Genomic DNA, 19,685 nt, shown 5'->3' with positions numbered 1-19,685 from the left:
GTTGGGATGTAAAATAAATAAACTAAACTTAAAAAGAAAAAAAACTAGGGGACTCTGGGTCCCCACCATAAGGATGAGTCCTAAGGGGATGGAATAGACTCTGCTGTATCATTTTCAAGTTTGACTTTGAAAATTGTTAATAATGGTCTTATAGTATTAATTACTACATCTTTCTCATACAGATTAAGAACAGCAACAGTTTTCTATTCTGATTTATTAACATATACTGAGTTAATCTGAGGACTTTCTGTTTCTCATTCATTCATTTAACATGTACCCACTGAACAAATTATACTTATGTCTTTATTTTATAATCCATCTATCTAATTCAGCAGCAGCTATCATGAATGTATATATTAAAATAAAAATATTTGAGTAAAGAGTGGGACACATGCTTAATAAAAATAAAAAGTTTTTTTGTTTGTTTGAAAAAAAAGGAGGAATTGAAACAGATGAGAAGATATAATGGCCATATTCTCCAGACAAAAATGAGAAAAAACTAGAACTTGGAATATATATATATATATATATATATATATATATATATATATTTTTTACCATGACAACTGAGGAATCAGTATATTAAATAATTACAGAGGAAATAAAATGGAAATCATACTACTATTTGCAAAGAACAAACAATAACTACAAGATAGTTATATATATATATATATGTATATATATATATATATATATATATATCAAAAGTCTGATTACTCATAAAATCGAATGGACCACTAATCAAGACAATACTCATAATTCAACATATTAAGAGATAAAGGGATTAAGAGAAGATTTTACAGAAATATGGCAGCTGAAACTGAGTCAGCAAAATTAGAAAAGCAAAGCTGATCACTATAATCAGCCAATCTTTAAAAATTAATAAAGTCAGTCAAATAGCATTGGATTGAATCAAGGGAAACAGAAAAGCTTACCTCAGTGCTGAGGGAAGATCATACAATCATAACTACAATAGCAAAGCAAATAAGAATGCATAATTTTGATCATTTTTAAAATCTTAATGAAATTGAGAATTCTTTGGGAAAATGGAAATTGCCCACATAGGAAAATACAGATGGAAGAAACTGCAGTTTATACAAAATTGCTACCAAAGAAGACCCCCAGGACAGGCTCATTCTAACTATCAAGCTCATTTCCATGCTTGACAACATATTCTGTGACATAAACAAACACAGAAGTTGTCAATTCATTTTATAAAGTTAATGTTATTTTGACACCCAAGTCTAGTCAATAAATATATAAACTCATTAATATAAGAGCGTACTTTTTTCAGAGAAGGTCCCAACAAATCAAATTCAAAGGAAAAAACATCTATCATGGCCATCTAGTCTTGGCTTACTGTGGAGATGTACTTACATCATGCTGTACTAAACACTTCAATAGGCATTACCCAGGCATTTATTCACATTCAATGTCCATGACTGATCATAAACATCAGAGACACTAGAACTGGACACAAAACTCTGTAACAGATCAATAAATACTCAGTCGTGAACTGGTCCAAAAGTTCCTTAGCTGATAGCAAATTACCACAAAATTTGATGTCATTGCTTTGCATAAGAAATTAATTCTACTATATTTACATAATTTTTTTTGGAAAAATAATTCCATACAATATATTTTGACCATGTTTTCCCCTCTCCTAATTCCTGCCAGGTCCTCCCCACCTTCCTATCCACCCCAACTTTATGTTCTTATCTCTCTATTTAAACAAACATCAAACTGAAACAAATACACACAAAGAAACAAAAAAACTGCATAAAAATAGAAGTCAAAACAAAAGACCAATAAAGCAAAAAATACCCAAACAAAGCAAAATGAGATGAAAAGTTTATTAAAATACCGATTTGTATTGGCCAACTACTCCTCGGCATGCTGCCTTGTCCTGCAGTGTGGTTAACGTACCCAATGAAACTTCACTGGAGCATACTAATCTTTCCTTTGCCATTGGGTATCAATTGCACATAGCTTCTTGGTTAGGGATGGGAGTCTATGTCTACTTCTCCCTCTCAGTGCTGGGTCCCCCTGTGGCTTGAACCTGTGCAGACCCTGTGCATCCTGCCACAGTCCCTGTGAGTACATATGCTTATCAATCCCGTTGTGTATGGAAGACACTGTTGCCTTGGAGTCATCCAATCATTCCTGGTTCTTACAGTCTTTCTGCCTCCTCTTTCCCATAGACCCCTGAGCTCTGAAGGGAGGGCTTTGATGAAGTCATCTCCATTAGGACCAAAGGCTGCCAAGTCTCTCACTCTCTGTACATAGTTTATTTGTGGGTCTCTGTGTTAGCTCCCATCTACTGCAAGAAGTTTCTCTGATGAGGGTTGGGTGAGGCACTGATGTATAGGTATAACAGAATCACATCAGAAGGCATTTTATTGCTATGTTCTGTTAGCACAGCAGTTCTGAACATTGGAAAACACAGATATTTACATTATAATTCAAAACAATAACAAAATTACACTTATGAAGTAGCAATGAAAATAAATTTGTGGCTGGGGGGTCACCACAACATGAGGAACTGTTTAAAACTGTATTAAAGGGTCACAGTGTTAGGAAGGCTGATAACTACTGCTTTAGTAGAATAATTATATTTACATAATTTTTAAATCTTAAGAATACAATGCAGGGCCTGGAGAGATAGCTTAGTTATTAAGAGTGCATACTGTTCCTGCAGAGGACACGAGTTCAGTCCCCAGCACCCCCATCAGGCAGCTCACTACCTTCTATGAAGTCTAGATCCAGAGCATAGAATGCTCTCTTCTGGCCTACACAGGCACTTGCACACACGTGGCATGCACTTATACAGAAACACATACACATAAACAAAAGTAAACCTTTAAAAGAATAAAATGTTATGAAGAAACATTTTAAATGTACACAGAATGAAACAATGGCAATGATAAATCAATACACAGCAGAATAACTTTCACAAACAAATGCAGGAAAGAAATAGGGAAGTAATCATGACTCCCAGCTAACTTCCTTAAAGCCTGATCAAACAAAACAGCGCAGCAGGGGTGAGAGAAATCTGCACTGCAAAATGCCATTTTTCCACACACTATTTATAGATTTGCCCAATCCTAAAGGGATTTCATGGAAATTTCACAGAGATTCTAAAGTTCACTTAGAAAGATAAACGGATGATAGCAGCAAATGACTTTTTCCAAAACAAGAGGACAGGAGCCTCACCCTGCCAGATAATTAACATGTTAATAAACTACAGCATTAATTAATGAGGAAGTGGAGTGAAATAAATGTCTTAAAAACAGCCAGCAGCAGCACAGGAGGAATAAACACAGACCGAAGTGATTCGAGAAATGCGTGGGTCAAGATGATTCCACAAACAATACTAGAATTAACAGGCAAGCCTGTGGATGTGTTCACATCTTCAGCTCAACCATGATGAACCCCAAATGAAGTACAGAGTAATTTTTTTTTAAGTTAAACCATACAGGTTGGAAGAAAAAAACAGGAAGGATTATGTGGGATAAATATGATTCAGATCTTGAATCTAAGAATAAAATAAAGATAAATATATGCAAAAGAGAGAGAACTTGAACTGGATGAAAATGACACCAGTAAGCCATAAAAACTTCTGAGAGGATAAGATATACAGGATACATATAAAACTCTTATAGATTATCTTTGAAAAACTATTATCCCCTAAATAGAAATGCAGACCTGAATGTGGTGACACAAACATATAATCCTGACCTGGAATTTGTTTTCTTAAAAGAAAAAAGAAAATTGAGATGGCACATAAACAAATCTTTTCCACAAGGAAATAAAATGATATAAATGGATAAAATATAGAGGAGAAAGGCAAACAAAAGAAGTGAGATTCCATTCTTCCACAGTAAAGTGAATGAGAACTATGTAAGTGCTGGGATGTATGTAGCTCAGTGACAGAGCACTTGCCTAGCATCCATAAGAGGCTTTGGTTTGATTCCCAGTGCTGAAGAAATGCACCGCACAATAATTATAACACTCACTTTTGGCAAGTGGACATTGAATCCAAAGCTGTCAAGCATGGTTGTAGGGATTTCAAACCTGTTCACATTCCTGGAAGCTGACAGAGCAGTTACTATGAGCCTCTCTGACAGACATGTCTGTTAACGAGGAAATACCGTTTCTAAGATTCTAGTTAAAGAAACTGTCAGATACTGGCAAAGATTCTGCACCAGACTCTCACCACAGAGGGCCTATGGAAAATGCCTCATGATGTCAAATAGAGAACCTAAGAAAGCCAGGTGTAGGGGCACACACTTCTAATCCCAGCAATCAGAAGGCAGAGGCAGGGACATCTCTATGAGTTTGAGGCCAGCTTGATCTACATAGCAAGTTCCAAAGCAGCCAGGGTTACAGAGTGAGACCCTATCTCAGAAATAAAATGTTATCAAATAGAAACTCAAATGAATCAGGTATGGCATAGTATAATCAAAAGAGATTATACCATGTGTGGTATGTGATGTGGTTTTGAATCAAACAGGCTGGGTTCTAATCTAAATTGGTTATATAGAAACGCTGTGAACATCAATAATTTTACTTCAATTTTTTTGTCTCCTGTTTTCCTTTGCTTGTAAAACAGAAAGAAAATGTTTCCCATTCCATAGGGTTATGGGGGAAGGTAAGGAAGTTAAGACAGAAAAAGCACCTGGAACAATGTCTCTCTCAGGCCTGCTAAGTGCTCCAGAAACACTGGTTTCCATAACAAACCAAACCAAAGTAGCATGAGTTTTATGGCAGATACACACACCTATAACTCTAGCACTTAGGAGGTTGAGGCTAGAGGACTAACCTGAGCTACATAGCAAGGCCCTTTCTCAAATAAACAAAATGCTATTTTATTACAATTATGCAGATGTTAAAATTGTATCTTAACTTTAATGTCCTGAAGAAATGCTGATGACAAGCTAAAAGAAACGCTCTGTCCATTCCAATCTTTTCCAGCAGACAGAAGAGCGAGGGGGTGGGGCGGGGCGGTGCGGGGGTGCATTTCCCTACTCATTCTGTGGGCCAGTATTACCCTGACAGCAAAACCAGACAAAGGCAGCACCAAGAAAGAAAATCGTAGACTATTTTCTTGTGCAATCATACCATAAAAGTTCTCACTAAAATTTTAGCAAATCAAATCCAAGAAATATAAACTGCAAACCATTTCTTGAGCTACTGTGGCTTATCCTTGGTGTACGAGACTGGCTCTGTTGTGTTCAGAGGCCACTCCACACAGTCCATTCTGAATAACCATTGTATGTTAACTAAGGAAAAAATTCAGATAGGCAATTCATTCCTACAGGAAAGGCATTCGAGAAGTTTCAATACCTATCCCTTATTTAAAAAGAAAAAAAATAGCTTCTCACCAAATGAAAATGAGACATGACATCCCTTCACACTGTAAAATATAACTATGAAAAACTACAGTAAACATCATGCTGGAAGCAACTCAAGTGCCTTACAACAGGTAACGGCATAAACCCTCCAACACCTGCAAACGGAAGGTTACTCGGCCACAAGAAGTGGACACGTGAGTTCCCGATTCAGAAGACAACTTAGGTGAAGTCATGATATTCAGTAAAAGAAACAAACTGTTATTAGAGTGTTGGATTCCGTTTGCAAAACGTGAATTTTTATTTTACTTTTTCTTTTGAGATGGGTCTCCCTGTTTAGCCTCAACTAGCTTCAAACTCATGATCTTTCTGTCTACACTTCCCTGGGGCTAGCATTACAGGTGTGTGTCGTTACATTTGGCTACATTCTTAAAAAAATCAAATACTCCAGTGACAGGCAATGAATCAGGGTAGTGGATGAAAGGAGAACGTGCCTACAAAGGGACAATCTGGAGTCCTGCAGGGAGAGTTACATATTATCTGTGTCCTGACTGTCGATCAGTTTTACTGTACGCAATTTTAAGTTAAAACATACTAATTTATTTTTAAAATGTAGGAACCTGCAAGATGATTTAGTGAGTATGGGCACTTGACTCTAAGCCTGATAGCCTAAGTTTGATCTCTAGGACCCGCCCATATGGTAAAAGGAGACAATTCAAGCTTCCCAGTTATCCTCTGACCTCTCCACCTATGCTGTGGCATGAATACATGTACACACGTACATACTTACATATACACACAATAGATATATAGATATATATAGAAGATAGATAGATAGATAGATAGATAGATAGATAGATAGATAGATAGATAGATAGATAGATAGATATGGGTGGGTGGATAGGTAGGTAGGTAGGTAGATAGATAGATAGATAGATAGATAGATAGATAGATAGATAGATAGATAGATATGGGTGGGTGGATGGATGGATAGGTAGATAGATATATAGGTGATAGATTTTTTAAATTTAAAGATCTGATGGGTGGTGATGGCAAATGCCTTTAATCCCAGCATTCGGGAGGCAGAGGTAGAAAGATCTCTGGGTTTAAGGCCAGGCTGGTCTACAGAGCAAGTTTCAGGACAGCCAGGGCAAACACAGACAAACCCTATATTGTAAAACAAACAAACAAACAAACAAAAATTTTAAAGATCTAAACCATTATATATGTTTAATCTCAATTTTGACATATTGAAGGGAGGTAATAATATCACAATGTTAGAAAATAATAGGACTGATCTAAATTTGCCTAGCTTTGTTTAAAGTGGGTGCAATGAGTTTACTCTCTCTTCACAGCCCCAAAACTATCTGATTTTAAACATCAACCTGAAATCCCATTCCAAAGGCTATAGGTTTGATTTTCAAATCCTTCGTTGCTAAGGTCCTAGGACGCTCTCCTTAGCAACCGGTGTTCAGATCAATGTCCAAGGACAAAACAAAGTTGGAAAGTTATAAACTCAAACATTGCTCACTAGAAAAAGAAAATCCAGGGCGACTCATTTTCCAAAGAGCCCATTATCCTATTGATTACATCAAGATAGACGGAAGTGAAACAATAACACAAACTCGCAGAAAGCTAAACAAGGAGTGCCCTGAGAGCCACTGTTCCTCCGTCAGCACATCTTTTACTTGTTACATGAAGCAGCTCGTCCAGTGACTCCCCCTTTTTTTCCCATGAACTGACTTTCCTGAATGTCAAACAGTTTCCCAGGAGACTCCAGCACTTCAGTAACATTTCAGAATGTGAGACAATTCGCCAAAAGTTGATCTTCATTCATTATACTCTTCCCTTAACTGTGCTGTTTTCTTAAGTGGCTTCTATTTTTTTCAAGCAAAGAGTGAAATTGGCAATTTTCTTTCGTGTCACTTCTAACAAAATCAGATGTTAAGACTCAGTGGCCCCTAAGAGTGCCTCCATGTCTAATATTCCAGAAAACAAATACCAAGGAAAGCAATATGGAAAAACTGCCTGAATGGTCCATCTATCTGAAGAAGCCATTTTCATGCGTCCTTCATTCAAAAATATTGTACAAATGACAGAAAATAACTATCCATTAAAGAAACCCTCAACAAGCCAAGAACAACCTTCCCCTCACATTCAGTTCTGATTTCCACTTCCCAGATTGGTAACTCTGCAAACACAGGAGGCAGTCTACATCTTCAGTTCTCAAATGTAAATGAACTTGGTGATCATTTCTCTGCCCCAATGTATAATCAAAATTTTGTGCAGAATGTAATAGTCTTGGTGGTGATTTTCCCTCATTCTTAAAAATCTTGATTTTTAAAGTTGACTTTATTTGAGTGTAGGTGATTATCAATTACTTAATGCCACTGGTCCTTTTGTACTAATAGGTATGGATGGTGCTGTCATAAGAGGGATCCTTCTCCATTACCTTGACTGTTGGTGGTAGATACACAAACCCACATGAGTTATACAATTGTGCAGAATCCAGTGTGCACATGCACGTGAGCATGCGTGCACGCGCGCACACACACACACACACACACACACACACACACATGCACACACACATGAAAGCATGCACCTGCATGCACAATAAAGATAGTCAGAGTAAGAGAGGTGGATTGGATGGAGGTCATCATCCTCCTGATAATATTATGCCATAATTTTGCAAACTATTACAGTGAAGCTAACTAGAAAACATATACGATGGGGTCTCTGTATCTTGTTTTCCACCTATCTGAGACTCTTCAATTCACTCAATTAAAAAATTCTATTAGAAAAGGTTTTCCATTCCTCCTACCCACCACCTTTAGTTTTCTTATGTATAGTAGCTAAAATTGAAAGAGAAGAGGAGGGAGGGAGGAAGGCATGCTGACTTAAATAACTTGGGATAGCCTGGGTTCTGTCATCAAATAAGTTATAGAACCCCTTCACAGTCATGGTTGGGAGGACCTAAGTCCTGGAGTAAGAGAAAGTGCTTTGGCTGAAGAAAACCTCTTCTCTCACTGGACTCCCTGAGAGAACAGGTCTCCTCGCTGATGGCAGGACACAGTGATCTTACTGTAATAAATCCGACTAACCCCTGACAAAGATGGAAAATGAGACACATAAAGCCCTTCCCAGTGACATGGCCCAGTCAGGTGAGCTTCCAGGGAAACAGCTCCACCCACACACAAGGCAGGCTCAGACACCAAAGTTCTTCTGACATTGAAAGACACCGGTAAGGAAAATGGAACAAAGCAGATGGACAAGAACCACTTATAGAAGAGTCCACAGAGACAAAGGGAATCTTCAAAACTAGTACGTGGATACTTAGAAGTGGGAGAGATGATTCAGATGGATAAAAGAAGAAGGAGCTACTAAAGTCATTCCCACAGGAAATACAGCTCTTGGGATTGAAGCCATTGTAAGAGTTGGAAACCTGGACCACAAGATGTCCCAGTGGCTGAAAGCACTTGCCGTGCAAGCCTGATGACCTGAGTGAGATCCTCAGAACCCATTAAAGGTCGAAGCAGAGAACTAATTCCATAAGGTTACCAATGAATCCACATGCAGGCTTCCCCACCACACATCATACACGCAGACACACACACCATAGTGAATAATTAAACCAAGATTGTTTAAGCGAGAGGGAAATTCTTGGATAGGGAAATTTGTGGAGGGGCTAGAGAGATGGGTCATAGATTAATAACACTAGATTAAGAACTAGAGATTAAGAACACAGAGATTAAGAATCTGCCAGAGGACCTGGGTTTGATTCCCAGCACCCATATGACAACTCACAATTTTCTGTAACTCCAATCCTAGGGGATCCATATTTCTCTTCTGGTCTCCTCAGGCACCAGGAACACATGTGATGCACAGACATACATGTAGTCAAAATACCCACATGTGTTAATATAATTAAATAAATAACATTAATAGAAATCAGACCAAAAGTCCAGGGTACACTCAGCACTTGAGTGACTGTACACTCAGCACTTGAGAAGCTAAAGCAGAAGGATCATGAATCCAAGGCCAGCCTGAGCTGTATAACAAAACTATCTCAAAACACAAAGAAAAGCTCAGTCAAAAGGGTGAAAAAAGTAGGGAGGAGCCAGGTGGTGGTGGCGGCGGCCACGGTGGCGGCGGCGGCGGCGGCGGCGGCGGCGCATGCCTTTAATCCCAGCACTCGGGAGGCAGAGGCAAGCGGATCTCTGTGAGTTAGAGGCCAGCCTGGGCTACAGAGTGAGATCCAGAACAGCCTCCAAAGCTACACAGAGAAACCCTGTCTCGAAAAAAAGAAGGAGGAGGAGGAGAAGGAGGAGGAGGAGGAGGAGGGGGAGGGAGGGAGGGAGGGAGGGAGGGAGGGAGGGAGGGAGGGAGGGAGGGAGGGAGGGAGGGAGGGAGGGAAAGGTAGAAAAGGAGATGCTTTCAGGAACTCATACACCCAGTAACAGACAACCCAGAAAGGGAGTGAACAAGGATGAGAACACTACCGAGGGGAAGTTCCTAGGCCTGGGTGACATGCACGTCCAGATTAGAAGAATCTGGTGGAAGACCTAAGGGACTGGACAGACACACACCCGTACTAGTCTTCTAACTCACTGACACTTCGAGAAAATAACACAGGAGGAGCCAAGCAACTGTCTCAGAAAAAGGAAACAGAGTCTAAAAACAATGAAAAAACAGGACACCATCAGGCTTCTTAGAGACATCAATGAAGAAAGATAGCCAAGCAACATCATCAGACCCCAGGGGAAAATGAAGCCCATCCTAAATTATTTTCCTTTTATTTTTAGATTTAAGGCTAGCCTCAAAACCCTAACCCTCCTGCTCAGCCCTCCCAAGTTCTAGGATTACAGGTGTGTAACCTAAGTTATGAGCCCAATCCATCTGGCACATGGGTCAGAAGAAGGATCAAGCATACAAGGAGTCAAACCTGTGCTTTCCTGCCTTGGTGCAGAGGCACTTGGAATGTTTGAGATCCAAAAGAACAATTGGGGATAATCCAAGAGAGATGCAGGCATGGCTTCTAGGAAGATGACACCGGCAGAGAGCTGAAGGGAGGTGGCAAGATGACATCTGGATAGCAGGCTTACCAAGTCACCTGGCAGACAAGAAAAGGCCAGAAGAACCCATGTGCAGATCGCTTCCCAAAGAAACTCTGATGGAGCATTTAATGTCAGCGTACATATGAACATGAGATGAGGCCAGGGGAAGAGAGTTCAGGATGAAATTGTGACAACGGTTTAGAAAACTAAGCAAAAGAATATTGATTTTCATCCAGAACAGAAAAAATGGAGTTCAGTGTATTTCACAGATCAGAGACAATGGGCCTTTACATAGTCATAATACAGTGAGTGCTGCATCTGAACCTACCCCAGCAGGGCTCAGTCTTGGCTATACACTGGCATCAACTGTATTACCATTTAAAAACCAATGTCCACACCATACCCTGGAACATTCCATCAGTATCTCTGGGTAAGATTCTGACACAAGTGAAGCTCAGAGTTTCCCAGGTGGCACTGCAGAGAAGTCTGAAGAACATGAGCTTGCCGAAGAGGTAATTCTCACCTTCCAGTATACTCCTCACAAGTCCTTGTCTGTGGTTGCAACTGCTAATAATCCCGATTTTCAACTGTCAGCTTCATCATGTCCCACCAGCTCGCCACCTCAAACTATCCAAAAATGAACACTTCACGTTCCGTCTAGAAAGTGGCATTATTGACCTCCTGGTGCAGACGTGTAAGGCCAGTCGGGTTGCCAAGGCCTCCCCGCCACCCTTTGTTCCTTTGTGCCCTGTGGGGATTCAAATTCTGGTTGCAGACCAGGTCCCTAAGGTAAAGCTACCCCTTCCTAAGCCAGAACAACGTGGACACGTAAAGGGAAAAATGAAAAGGAGCACTGTCAACACTTCAAAAGCCACAGATGGGAAACTCTCCAAGCTGGGTAGCAGCTGAGCTGATCTTACTTGCTCACCCTCTCAGGAACACATAGCTACTGAAAAGCAAAGAATGGGTGCTAGATTGCAGGGTTTAAATAAGCAACCAGCACCGGTCTTTCCTGACTCCCAGAGTTCCCTTCTAATCCTAAACCCCAGACTTTAAAGGGCCTCAGCCAACCAGCCCCATGGTCCACATCTGGGTCAGAGTCCACTAAGTTTGTACCCAGGGTTCAAAAATACATGCAGCTGCTCTAACTCCATAAGCATGTATGTGGTTCAAAAACAACAGCAAACGACAGCTTAGCCGCACAGCCTCCACGCTGTGGTTAACTACACTTGGATCCATTAATTTTTGCCAATCCAACTATTAAAAAGAAATGACATCTCCACTATTTTTAAATTCCAATTCTCCACTTGACAATTGAGGGTGGAAAATGTTATCTGTGGCTATTGGCCCTCTGCAGCTACATCTCTGTCTGCTGCCTGCCCACAGTACTTTCTCAGTTTTCTAGGAGTGTTTGTCTTCCTAACTCATAGAAATGAGTTTTCAGGTCCTAGCACCTCTGAAGCACCACATACTCCTCCAGGGCATGCTGTAGGTCTCATTCATATCGCCAACGGTTTCTCAAAAATAGCCATTTGGCTGGGCGGTGGTGGCGCACACCTTTAATCCCAGCACTCGGGAGGCAGAGGCAGGTGGATCTCTGTGAGTTCGAGGCCAGCCTGGTCTCCAAAGCGAGTTCCAGGAAAGGCACAAAGCTACACAGAGAAATCCTGTCTCGAAAAACCTAAATAAATAAATAAATAAATAAATAAATAAATAAATAAATAAACAAATAAATAAATAAATAGCCATTCTGTGCCCCTCTTCCCACAAAGCCCGAAGACTAACATTGGGTGTCAATCTCAGATAGGACTGTCACCCCAACAACTAGCAAAATGCCTGATTAAAGAAGGCATAGGCAGAGATCCCTGGATCTGATGCCCTTGGGATCTTGGGAAGGGCCCCTTCCAAGGAATCCACTGAAAAGAAGTTCACAAAGACAGCTAACCAAGGCAGTGATGGGGACCAGGAAGCCATCGAAGAATGGTGGCACCCAACATGAGCCACAGTGAGGAGCATGGCCAACCCCAAGCCAGAAGCAGACTGAGAGAAGAGCAAGCGGAATGCTGGAAGCCCTCAGCCCACCACCCCCTTGGATCACAACAAACCTTCCTTCATTTGTGTCCTCAAAACTTCACATTCTCAGATCCTACACAGCAGGACCTCATTTGAAACTACTGCAAGCAATGACTAAAACAGGCTGTCAAATAAACGCTACAGAATCAGAAACTGGCAGCCATCAACCAGAAATCCTCAAGTCACCCTCTTGAGATCATAACTCACTCGCAGAGTGACTCCGGGGACATTTTCTTTTAATCCCCTATACCTCAGTTTCTCCATTCGGACAGTCTATGTAGTAGCCTCCCCTCCATTACCCAAACACATACACAAAGATTTTCCTTGTGCGCATGGAACACTCCTTGTAGAAGCGAGAGTTGCCAAAGTCCTGCACTATCAGCCGGCTTCCACCAGGCCTTGGAATGTTCAGCAAACAGCTAGTTTTGCAATTCTTTTGGCTTTGCCAACCCTCCGGGGTAAAAAAAAAAAAATCTTCCCACAAGGATTCGAGGCTTCTGAGGAGAGGAAATCTTTGAGAAAAATCTGGGTTGATGAGCAGCTAAGAAAAGGCAGGAGGAAAGAAACACTTCTATATATGTTTGTGCGGAAAATAGAAAAGGTTGAAAGCAACGTGTTTCTAAAATACTGCTTCTATGAAACCAACCTTCTGTTACTCCTTACTCCTTGGCTGACTGAAAAAGGCAGGGTGAATCCCTGGCTTGTGTTCCTCTCTGCCAGTGCTGAAAATGCAGCCATATGCAGCTCTGACACAGGCATCCCTAGGTTCAAATCCTACCCCTTTCCAACTGATACTGGGTACAGCCTGCCACTTTTTGCCAGCTCAGTGCTCTCCAAAGAAAAACGGGCAAACAACATCAAATTTACAGGATTAGAAATTAAGAAACTAAGCACATGCCAGCAAGTGGGGCCCTAAAACATGGTGGGTTTTGTTTTGTTTTTGCTTTTTTATTTTTATCGCAGGCATTGAAGTTCAGAAATCAGAAGGACTTCTCTCTAACAAATACATTTTGAGCTCTTATTATGGGCTGGATGATGGGGGTGACAGATGTCAGACTAGATCACAGGGTCTCTGACCTCCTGGAGCTCAGAATCCAGTGAAGAGGAATGTTACTCGACCAAACAAATAGATAGCTGCCGTCTTTGATAAATATAATCAACAGAACACAGTGGGAATCTAATACAGTCCAGAAGATGTTGGCCTTGCAGGAAGATTAAGTAACTGCAGAGTGAAGGACTAGCTGGTTGTGGTGGACACAGCAGTACAGTGGGACCAGCATATGTGAGAAATCTGGGCCCAAAAAGGTCACACCCTTGTGACGCAACAGAAAAGTCCAAGTGAGATCAGAAAAGAGAAGGCTAAGGAAGGGGACATCAAGGGAGGGACTCTGTAGGCTCACCCCAAGCCCTCTGATGAGGGATTCCAGGAAGCAAAGATGGGTTCTCAATTTGCAGTTCAAATCCATACTGTAGCTCCTTCTTCAAAGGTTACCTCCTGTCTTCATCCCACATAAGATTAATGGCAATACTCTCATGACTGGTGGACATTCAAAGGCATTATACATATGCATGTATATACAGTGTATGTCCACATGGGTGCACATACAAATGTCTACATGCAAATGTATATGTATATTCTTCCTTTATTCACAACTGGCCACTTGGGGAAATGCCTTCACTCACTCCTACGTTACGATCCTCCCAGATCTCCAGATTTTTCCAAAATCATATCTCCCATTAAACTGAGAAAACAGTGACTCTTTGTCCTCACCTTTTCAACCTGGGTGGCATTTGTTCCTGCCTTGACCAGCAGAAGGCCAGCATGGCAGCAGCACTCTGTGGTTTCTGCTAGAGCATAAAATTGCCAGGCACTTCCATCTTGCTGTCAGGGGTGCTATCTCTGGGAACCTGGTTGCCATGCTCTGAGGAAGTTCAAACTGAGTCCCATGGAAAGGTCACATGTTGGTCTAGGTCAACATCCACATCAACCCCGATAAATGGGAGCGATGTTGTCTCAGATTATTCCAGAGCCAACTGTCAAGGTGCTCAGTCTTGCACTCTTCCAAGCCATGGCCTATGACATAATGAAGTAGAGAAAAGCCATCCCAAACATGCCCATCCAAATCCCTGAACCGAAGCATCCATGGGCAAAAAAGTTAAACAGTTGTTGTTATCAACTTTGGGGCTAATTTGTTAAATAGCAAGAGTAACTGAACTACAAAATATATAGCCATATATGTATGTGTGTGTGTGTACACAAATGTGTGTATGTGTGTGTGCAAATGTTTATTTTTTCTTAGTTACACCCTGAGAACTTTCTAGATAAGATGTATATAATTGCTCCTGAGTTAGAACCCCTACTTCTGGAGAAAGATGGCCATGTAGTTTATATCAAGAAAAGTGAAACACTTCTAAGCTATTCGATATATACAAACATAATCCATTCTCATGGCAAGAATAAATGAAAACCCTCATTAGCAAATCTAACACCTTATTTAAATTGGCTTTGAACACAGAGATCAAAAAGGAGATCTTCATCAGTAACAACTAAACAGGGCACCTGGGGCCTGTGTCTCCCCTGCTGAAGGCTCACAGGACTGAAGACAGTATTTGCAGATGAGGTAAATGCACATAAAGTATGCTTGGCACAGTTCCTGGCACTTGAGATGCCCAAACTGTAGTTGTTATTATTATTATTGCTTTTGTTGTAGTTAGAATTAAGAATTCCCTTCATTCCAGCACTAACTCTTCCTGACCTAAATTAAACAATCCTCATGTCCTAGCTACACAGGGAAAAAAAAAAGAACCAGTATAGATTATTTGCTATACTTCTTCTAACCAAATACTGAGCACCAAAAAAACCTTTGCAAATAGAACCAAACTTTTCAGTATATAACCCAATCCGCATTTACTTAGAAATCAAGAAAGAGAGCCCAAATTCCATGATTAGAAATGTTAGACATTATGTAACATAACTTCCACACACCTCTATTTGAACTTTCTTATAAAAAGAACTAACTGCCCTTTTTATTAAGAAAGAAAAAGAACAAGAATAGGGGAGACCCTTGGGGAACAAGCCTCTGGAGGGTCATCTTGTTATCTTTAATAATTACCTTTAATAATTGCCTTTAAAGGTAAAATATTACCTTTGGTCATTAGGACCATACCCCACATGACCATATAAACATCACACTGCTGCACCCCAAAGCAAGGAACACAACTGGGAACAAAGAGCAGGTCACCTCAAGTTGGTTTGTCCCTCCACTTCTCAACTCCTATGTGACTTTACTCAATCGCCCTTTTGTGAGTCCCAGTGTCTTTAAAGTGGGGCAAAATTATGAACCTTTTGCCCATGCTGAAAGGACATTATGTAGGATGGTCCTGAAGTTTTCGGGGTAAGAGTCACTACTCAGATGTTTATAATCCTCAATGGCATATCCCAAGCAAGATATCAGTGGAAGAGTCCTATGCAGTAATTAATCTGTTTAAAATTATCTTGAAAGAAAACTATGCCTTGCTGCTGCAACACGACTGTGCCTCCCCTATTGAAAACAGCAGCATCTAATGGAAGAGAAGGTGATTAGAGAAAGAATTAGGACCAGCAAGCCATAGAGCTGGGGGTGGAGGGGATAAGCAGAGCCTGGGTAGCAGGGTCCTTAGAACTGGTGGGTTTCTCCCAACTAAGTCTTTCAAGGGCTGGGAACCAAGGGTCCCCAAACTAGACATTGACAGGGGGGTTAGAGAGAAAGTGACAGTGAGAAAGAGAATATGAAAGATTAATAAGAAAAGGGTAGAGATGGGGGTATGCTACAGAATAAAATCTGAGTCAGTAGCACCCAGACAGAAATGTCATTGTCAGGGAAACTACTTCAAAATGAAAGTCTAGTCATCAGGTTCCAAGTTTGCAATGCGCGCTACCCCATCAGCCCAGCCATTCCAGCTCCTGGTGGTGGTTAGGAATTGAAGCCCCCTGCAATGGATCCACTTCACTGTGTGAGTCAGTCACAGTCACCATCCAGGAAAAAACAATGTCTTTTATGTCCTGGAAAGTGCTGAGAAGCCTGTCACTCACAAGGGCCCCAACCTGTAGGGAAACGGCCACCAAGTAATTGACTTGGAATAGCTCTTGCCAAGGGAGGCATAAACTATCTGCTGGCTTTCACTCAGAAAAACTACCAAGCCTCTTGGTGACCGTCAGTGGACACTGCTTAGTAGGTCTGAATCTGCCCTTGGAGAGAAGTCTCAATTCATTCCAACAACACAGCCACCCCCCACCCCCACCCCCGTATCAGCACCCAGGGCCAGAAAATCTGAGATTCCAAAGCAATGGAGAGGCTCGTCAAGTCTACAGGCTTCACTGAAAACCAGGACTGCCTCTCTCCTATTACCATATATGATGAAGTCTGTAGAGAGATCTGCTAAGTCTAGAATGACCCTCGAGTTTCACCATGAAGCACACACCAGCCAATGTGAGGGGAATCCCTGTCTTGATTGATGGCATCTTTTAAAATGTCACCATCACTATCAAAATGCCTTTATTGTGTGCTTCAAAGCACAGCTTATCAGATCGGTGTCTATCTCAACAGTACAGCATATATCCGTAACTGTTTTAGTCCACCCACAACCATTTATTTGTCTGCTTCCCCACAAACCCTGACACTTGAAAAGCCAGGATACAAAATCATTTTACAACCGTTTTTTTTTTCTCCCAAGTCTTTCCTTTCCGTGGTGTTATTTTGTTCTTTTACACAGCTGCATCCCAGAGTCCAAATTGTTTCCAATAGACAACTGTTTGGAGCACATTTCTCCTCGATATCTATTTTAGCTCCAGAAAAGCCAAGGGCAAAGATAAGACCAAAGTCTCGTGTGTGTGTGTGTGTGTGTGTGTGTGTGTGTGTGTGTGTGTGTGTGTGTGTGTGTGTGTGTGTACCGCCAGCCAAGGCACCAGGAAAAAGTGGACAGCATAGAGTGGTCCATCCCCAGCATCAAGTCCGGGGAAGGAAGCCAGCCTTGAGAAATGAATCCATGTGTTCCTGTTGAGCGACCCTTTAAGAGAACATGCCCTTTCCTAAACCCCAGCTGGTAGCTCTCACTTTCTCCTGTCCGAAGTTCCCAGCACCTGTTCTTGGACTGAAACGGTGGCAAGGAGCATTCTCTGCTGTCCACCCCACCTGTTCTCTGTGGGGAACACGTGGAGAACCGGGTGTGAGCCGGTCAGCCAGCCCTGCAAGCCCTCAGCAAGCCAGGAGTACAGGTGGTTGGTTACCTGCACAGGTACTGACTGCTGCCAGAACAACTTTATTACTGGCCTTGGTGGTGACAGGGTTTTTGCTTAGGGTGAGACTCCCTGTCACCACCGCCACCACCAGTCCTCAGGTTGTGGGAAATGGGCAGAAGGCAAGAATCACAAGTAAAGGTCTTCAGGGTGCCCGAGGGGGTCGGCCGCTCTTCCACCGCAGCCGTCCTAGCGCCCAGACCCCTTCCTCCCCAGCCCTACGAGAGACCTGGGTGTCCTCGTGCTTGTTCGGTGTGACCGGAGCCGAAGCGCAGCCGCCCAGCGCTGAGCCCGGGGAGCCTGAGCCGCTGGAGCCGCAGCGCCCACTCGGGGCAGGCGGCGGAGCACTCACCCTTCTGCTCTCGCAGGCTCGACAGCGACCAGAGCAGCAGCGCCACTGAGGCCAGGAAGCAGAGCTGGCTCAGCAGAAGGTCCCTCCGGCGGCGGCGGCGGCGGCGGCGCGCGCGGTCCTGGTCGCCCGGCGGCGGCATCCTCGGGCGGCCGGGCGGCGTCCCCGGCGGGCGGCGTCCGCTCGGGTCGCGGGCGGCCGCGGCGGGGACGGCGGCGGGAGGCAGCCCTGCGCGCAGCAGCCGCGCGTCCTCGCTGCGTTCCCACCCGGCCGCCGCCTCCTGCTCTCCCTCCTCCCGGCCGCTGCCCGTCTCCACGCCGTCGCCCTCGTCGCTATCGCTCAGTCCCTCCTCCCCCGCCGCCTCCTCCTCCTCCTCCTCCACGCCGCTCGCCCGCGCCGCCGCCTCCTTGCGCTCAGGGTCCCTCTCCTGCTCGCGCACCATGGCTCCCACGCTCCGCGCCCGCGCTCGGCCTGGGGCGGCGGCGGCGGGGGCGGCCGGGAGGCGGGGGTGGCGGGGGCTGGGGAGGAGGAGCGGGGAAGGACCGGCGAGAGGAGGGCCAGCCGCTGGCCACCCTGAGCAGGCCCTGGCCTCGGGCTTCGGGAGCGCGTTGCGGGGCCGCCCCCCTACTCCACGGTCCACGCGCGGGGGACTCGGAGCCCAGCGGCGGCCGGAGAGCGTCCGCGGCACCGGCGAGAGCAGCTTCCCGTAGCCCTCCCCAGCGGGTCGACGGCAGGGGGGTGGGGTTCACGGGGTTGGGTGGGGGGCAGCGCCCGGGAGGCTATGGGTCTCTGGCCAGCTCTGCGAGGAGGGGGCGCAGGGAGGAGACTGGGCTGCGGAGGGAGCCCAGTGCACAGCCTTTCAACCCTTTGGTGCCCAGAGAAAGCGGTGGTGCCGGACTGAGCCCTGCAAGGCGAGATTCGGGTAGACAGATCTCTACCAAGAAGGATTCGCCTGAAACTTTCAGAGAAAAGGAGGGTTCCCTTGGCCCTCTTCCATCCGCTGCCTTCAGCTAGAGCGTGAGAGTGTGCTAGGTGGCCACTACTAACCACTGGGTCCTGCCTCCTCCCGAGGGCCTCCGGGGTTCCCCTCTGCCCCCTGGTGGGGATCCCCGTGAGCCAGGCTCAAGTTCTAAAACTGGTCTCCTGGGGGCTTTTGGCTTATTAGGGGTGTCCTGGCTCCCCCCTCTGGCTCAGGTTCACATTTCGCTCTCTGAGGAACTGAAGCAAGTCCAATGTGTGGCTGAAGAAAAGGGGGCCCTGGCAAGATCCCTGGGAAGGAGGCTCCTGGTCTTCTATAAGGATCATCAGCCTATCTCACAAGATTAAGCCCTAGGCCCCTATTCCCCTCATTTGGGCTCTTCTACCCTTGCCTGTTTAAGGTGTGGAAGCTAACGTCTCCGCCTCCATCTACAGCAGGTGACCATTGAACAGGACACTTAGTGATCCCAGGCACAGCTCACTCTCCATGCTTGGACTTCCTTTGCCTCCTCCTCCCAGGTGCCTGCAGACTGGAAGACACACAGCCCCAGAAGAAAGGAGGAAGAGATGTGTTTTACACGTGGTGCTGAAAACCTAAGTCT

The 19,685-nt window shown here is 43.9% G+C and overlaps 1 protein-coding gene across 2 annotated transcripts in view; it reads right to left on the bottom strand.

Annotated features, from left to right (window-relative positions):
* Window positions 1-18,426, bottom strand: part of Slc24a3 (solute carrier family 24 member 3) — a 487,223-nt gene extending 468,797 nt beyond the window's left edge. The window contains exon 1 of one of the 2 annotated variants that reach the window (XM_076570775.1): window positions 18,109-18,426. In XM_076570775.1, coding sequence (XP_076426890.1) covers window positions 18,109-18,247 — 139 coding nt within the window. In that variant the 5' untranslated portion in view covers window positions 18,248-18,426. The remainder of the gene's footprint in view (window positions 1-18,108) is intronic. The other variant, XM_006984474.4, reaches the window with a different exon arrangement.
* Window positions 18,427-19,685: the final 1,259 nt, after the last annotated feature.

This window comes from Peromyscus maniculatus, chromosome 4, assembly GCF_049852395.1.
Source record: "Peromyscus maniculatus bairdii isolate BWxNUB_F1_BW_parent chromosome 4, HU_Pman_BW_mat_3.1, whole genome shotgun sequence".
NCBI lineage: Eukaryota > Metazoa > Chordata > Mammalia > Rodentia > Cricetidae > Peromyscus > Peromyscus maniculatus.
Note: the sequence above shows the minus strand (reverse complement) of the source record. Positions and strands in the feature narration are given on the sequence as shown.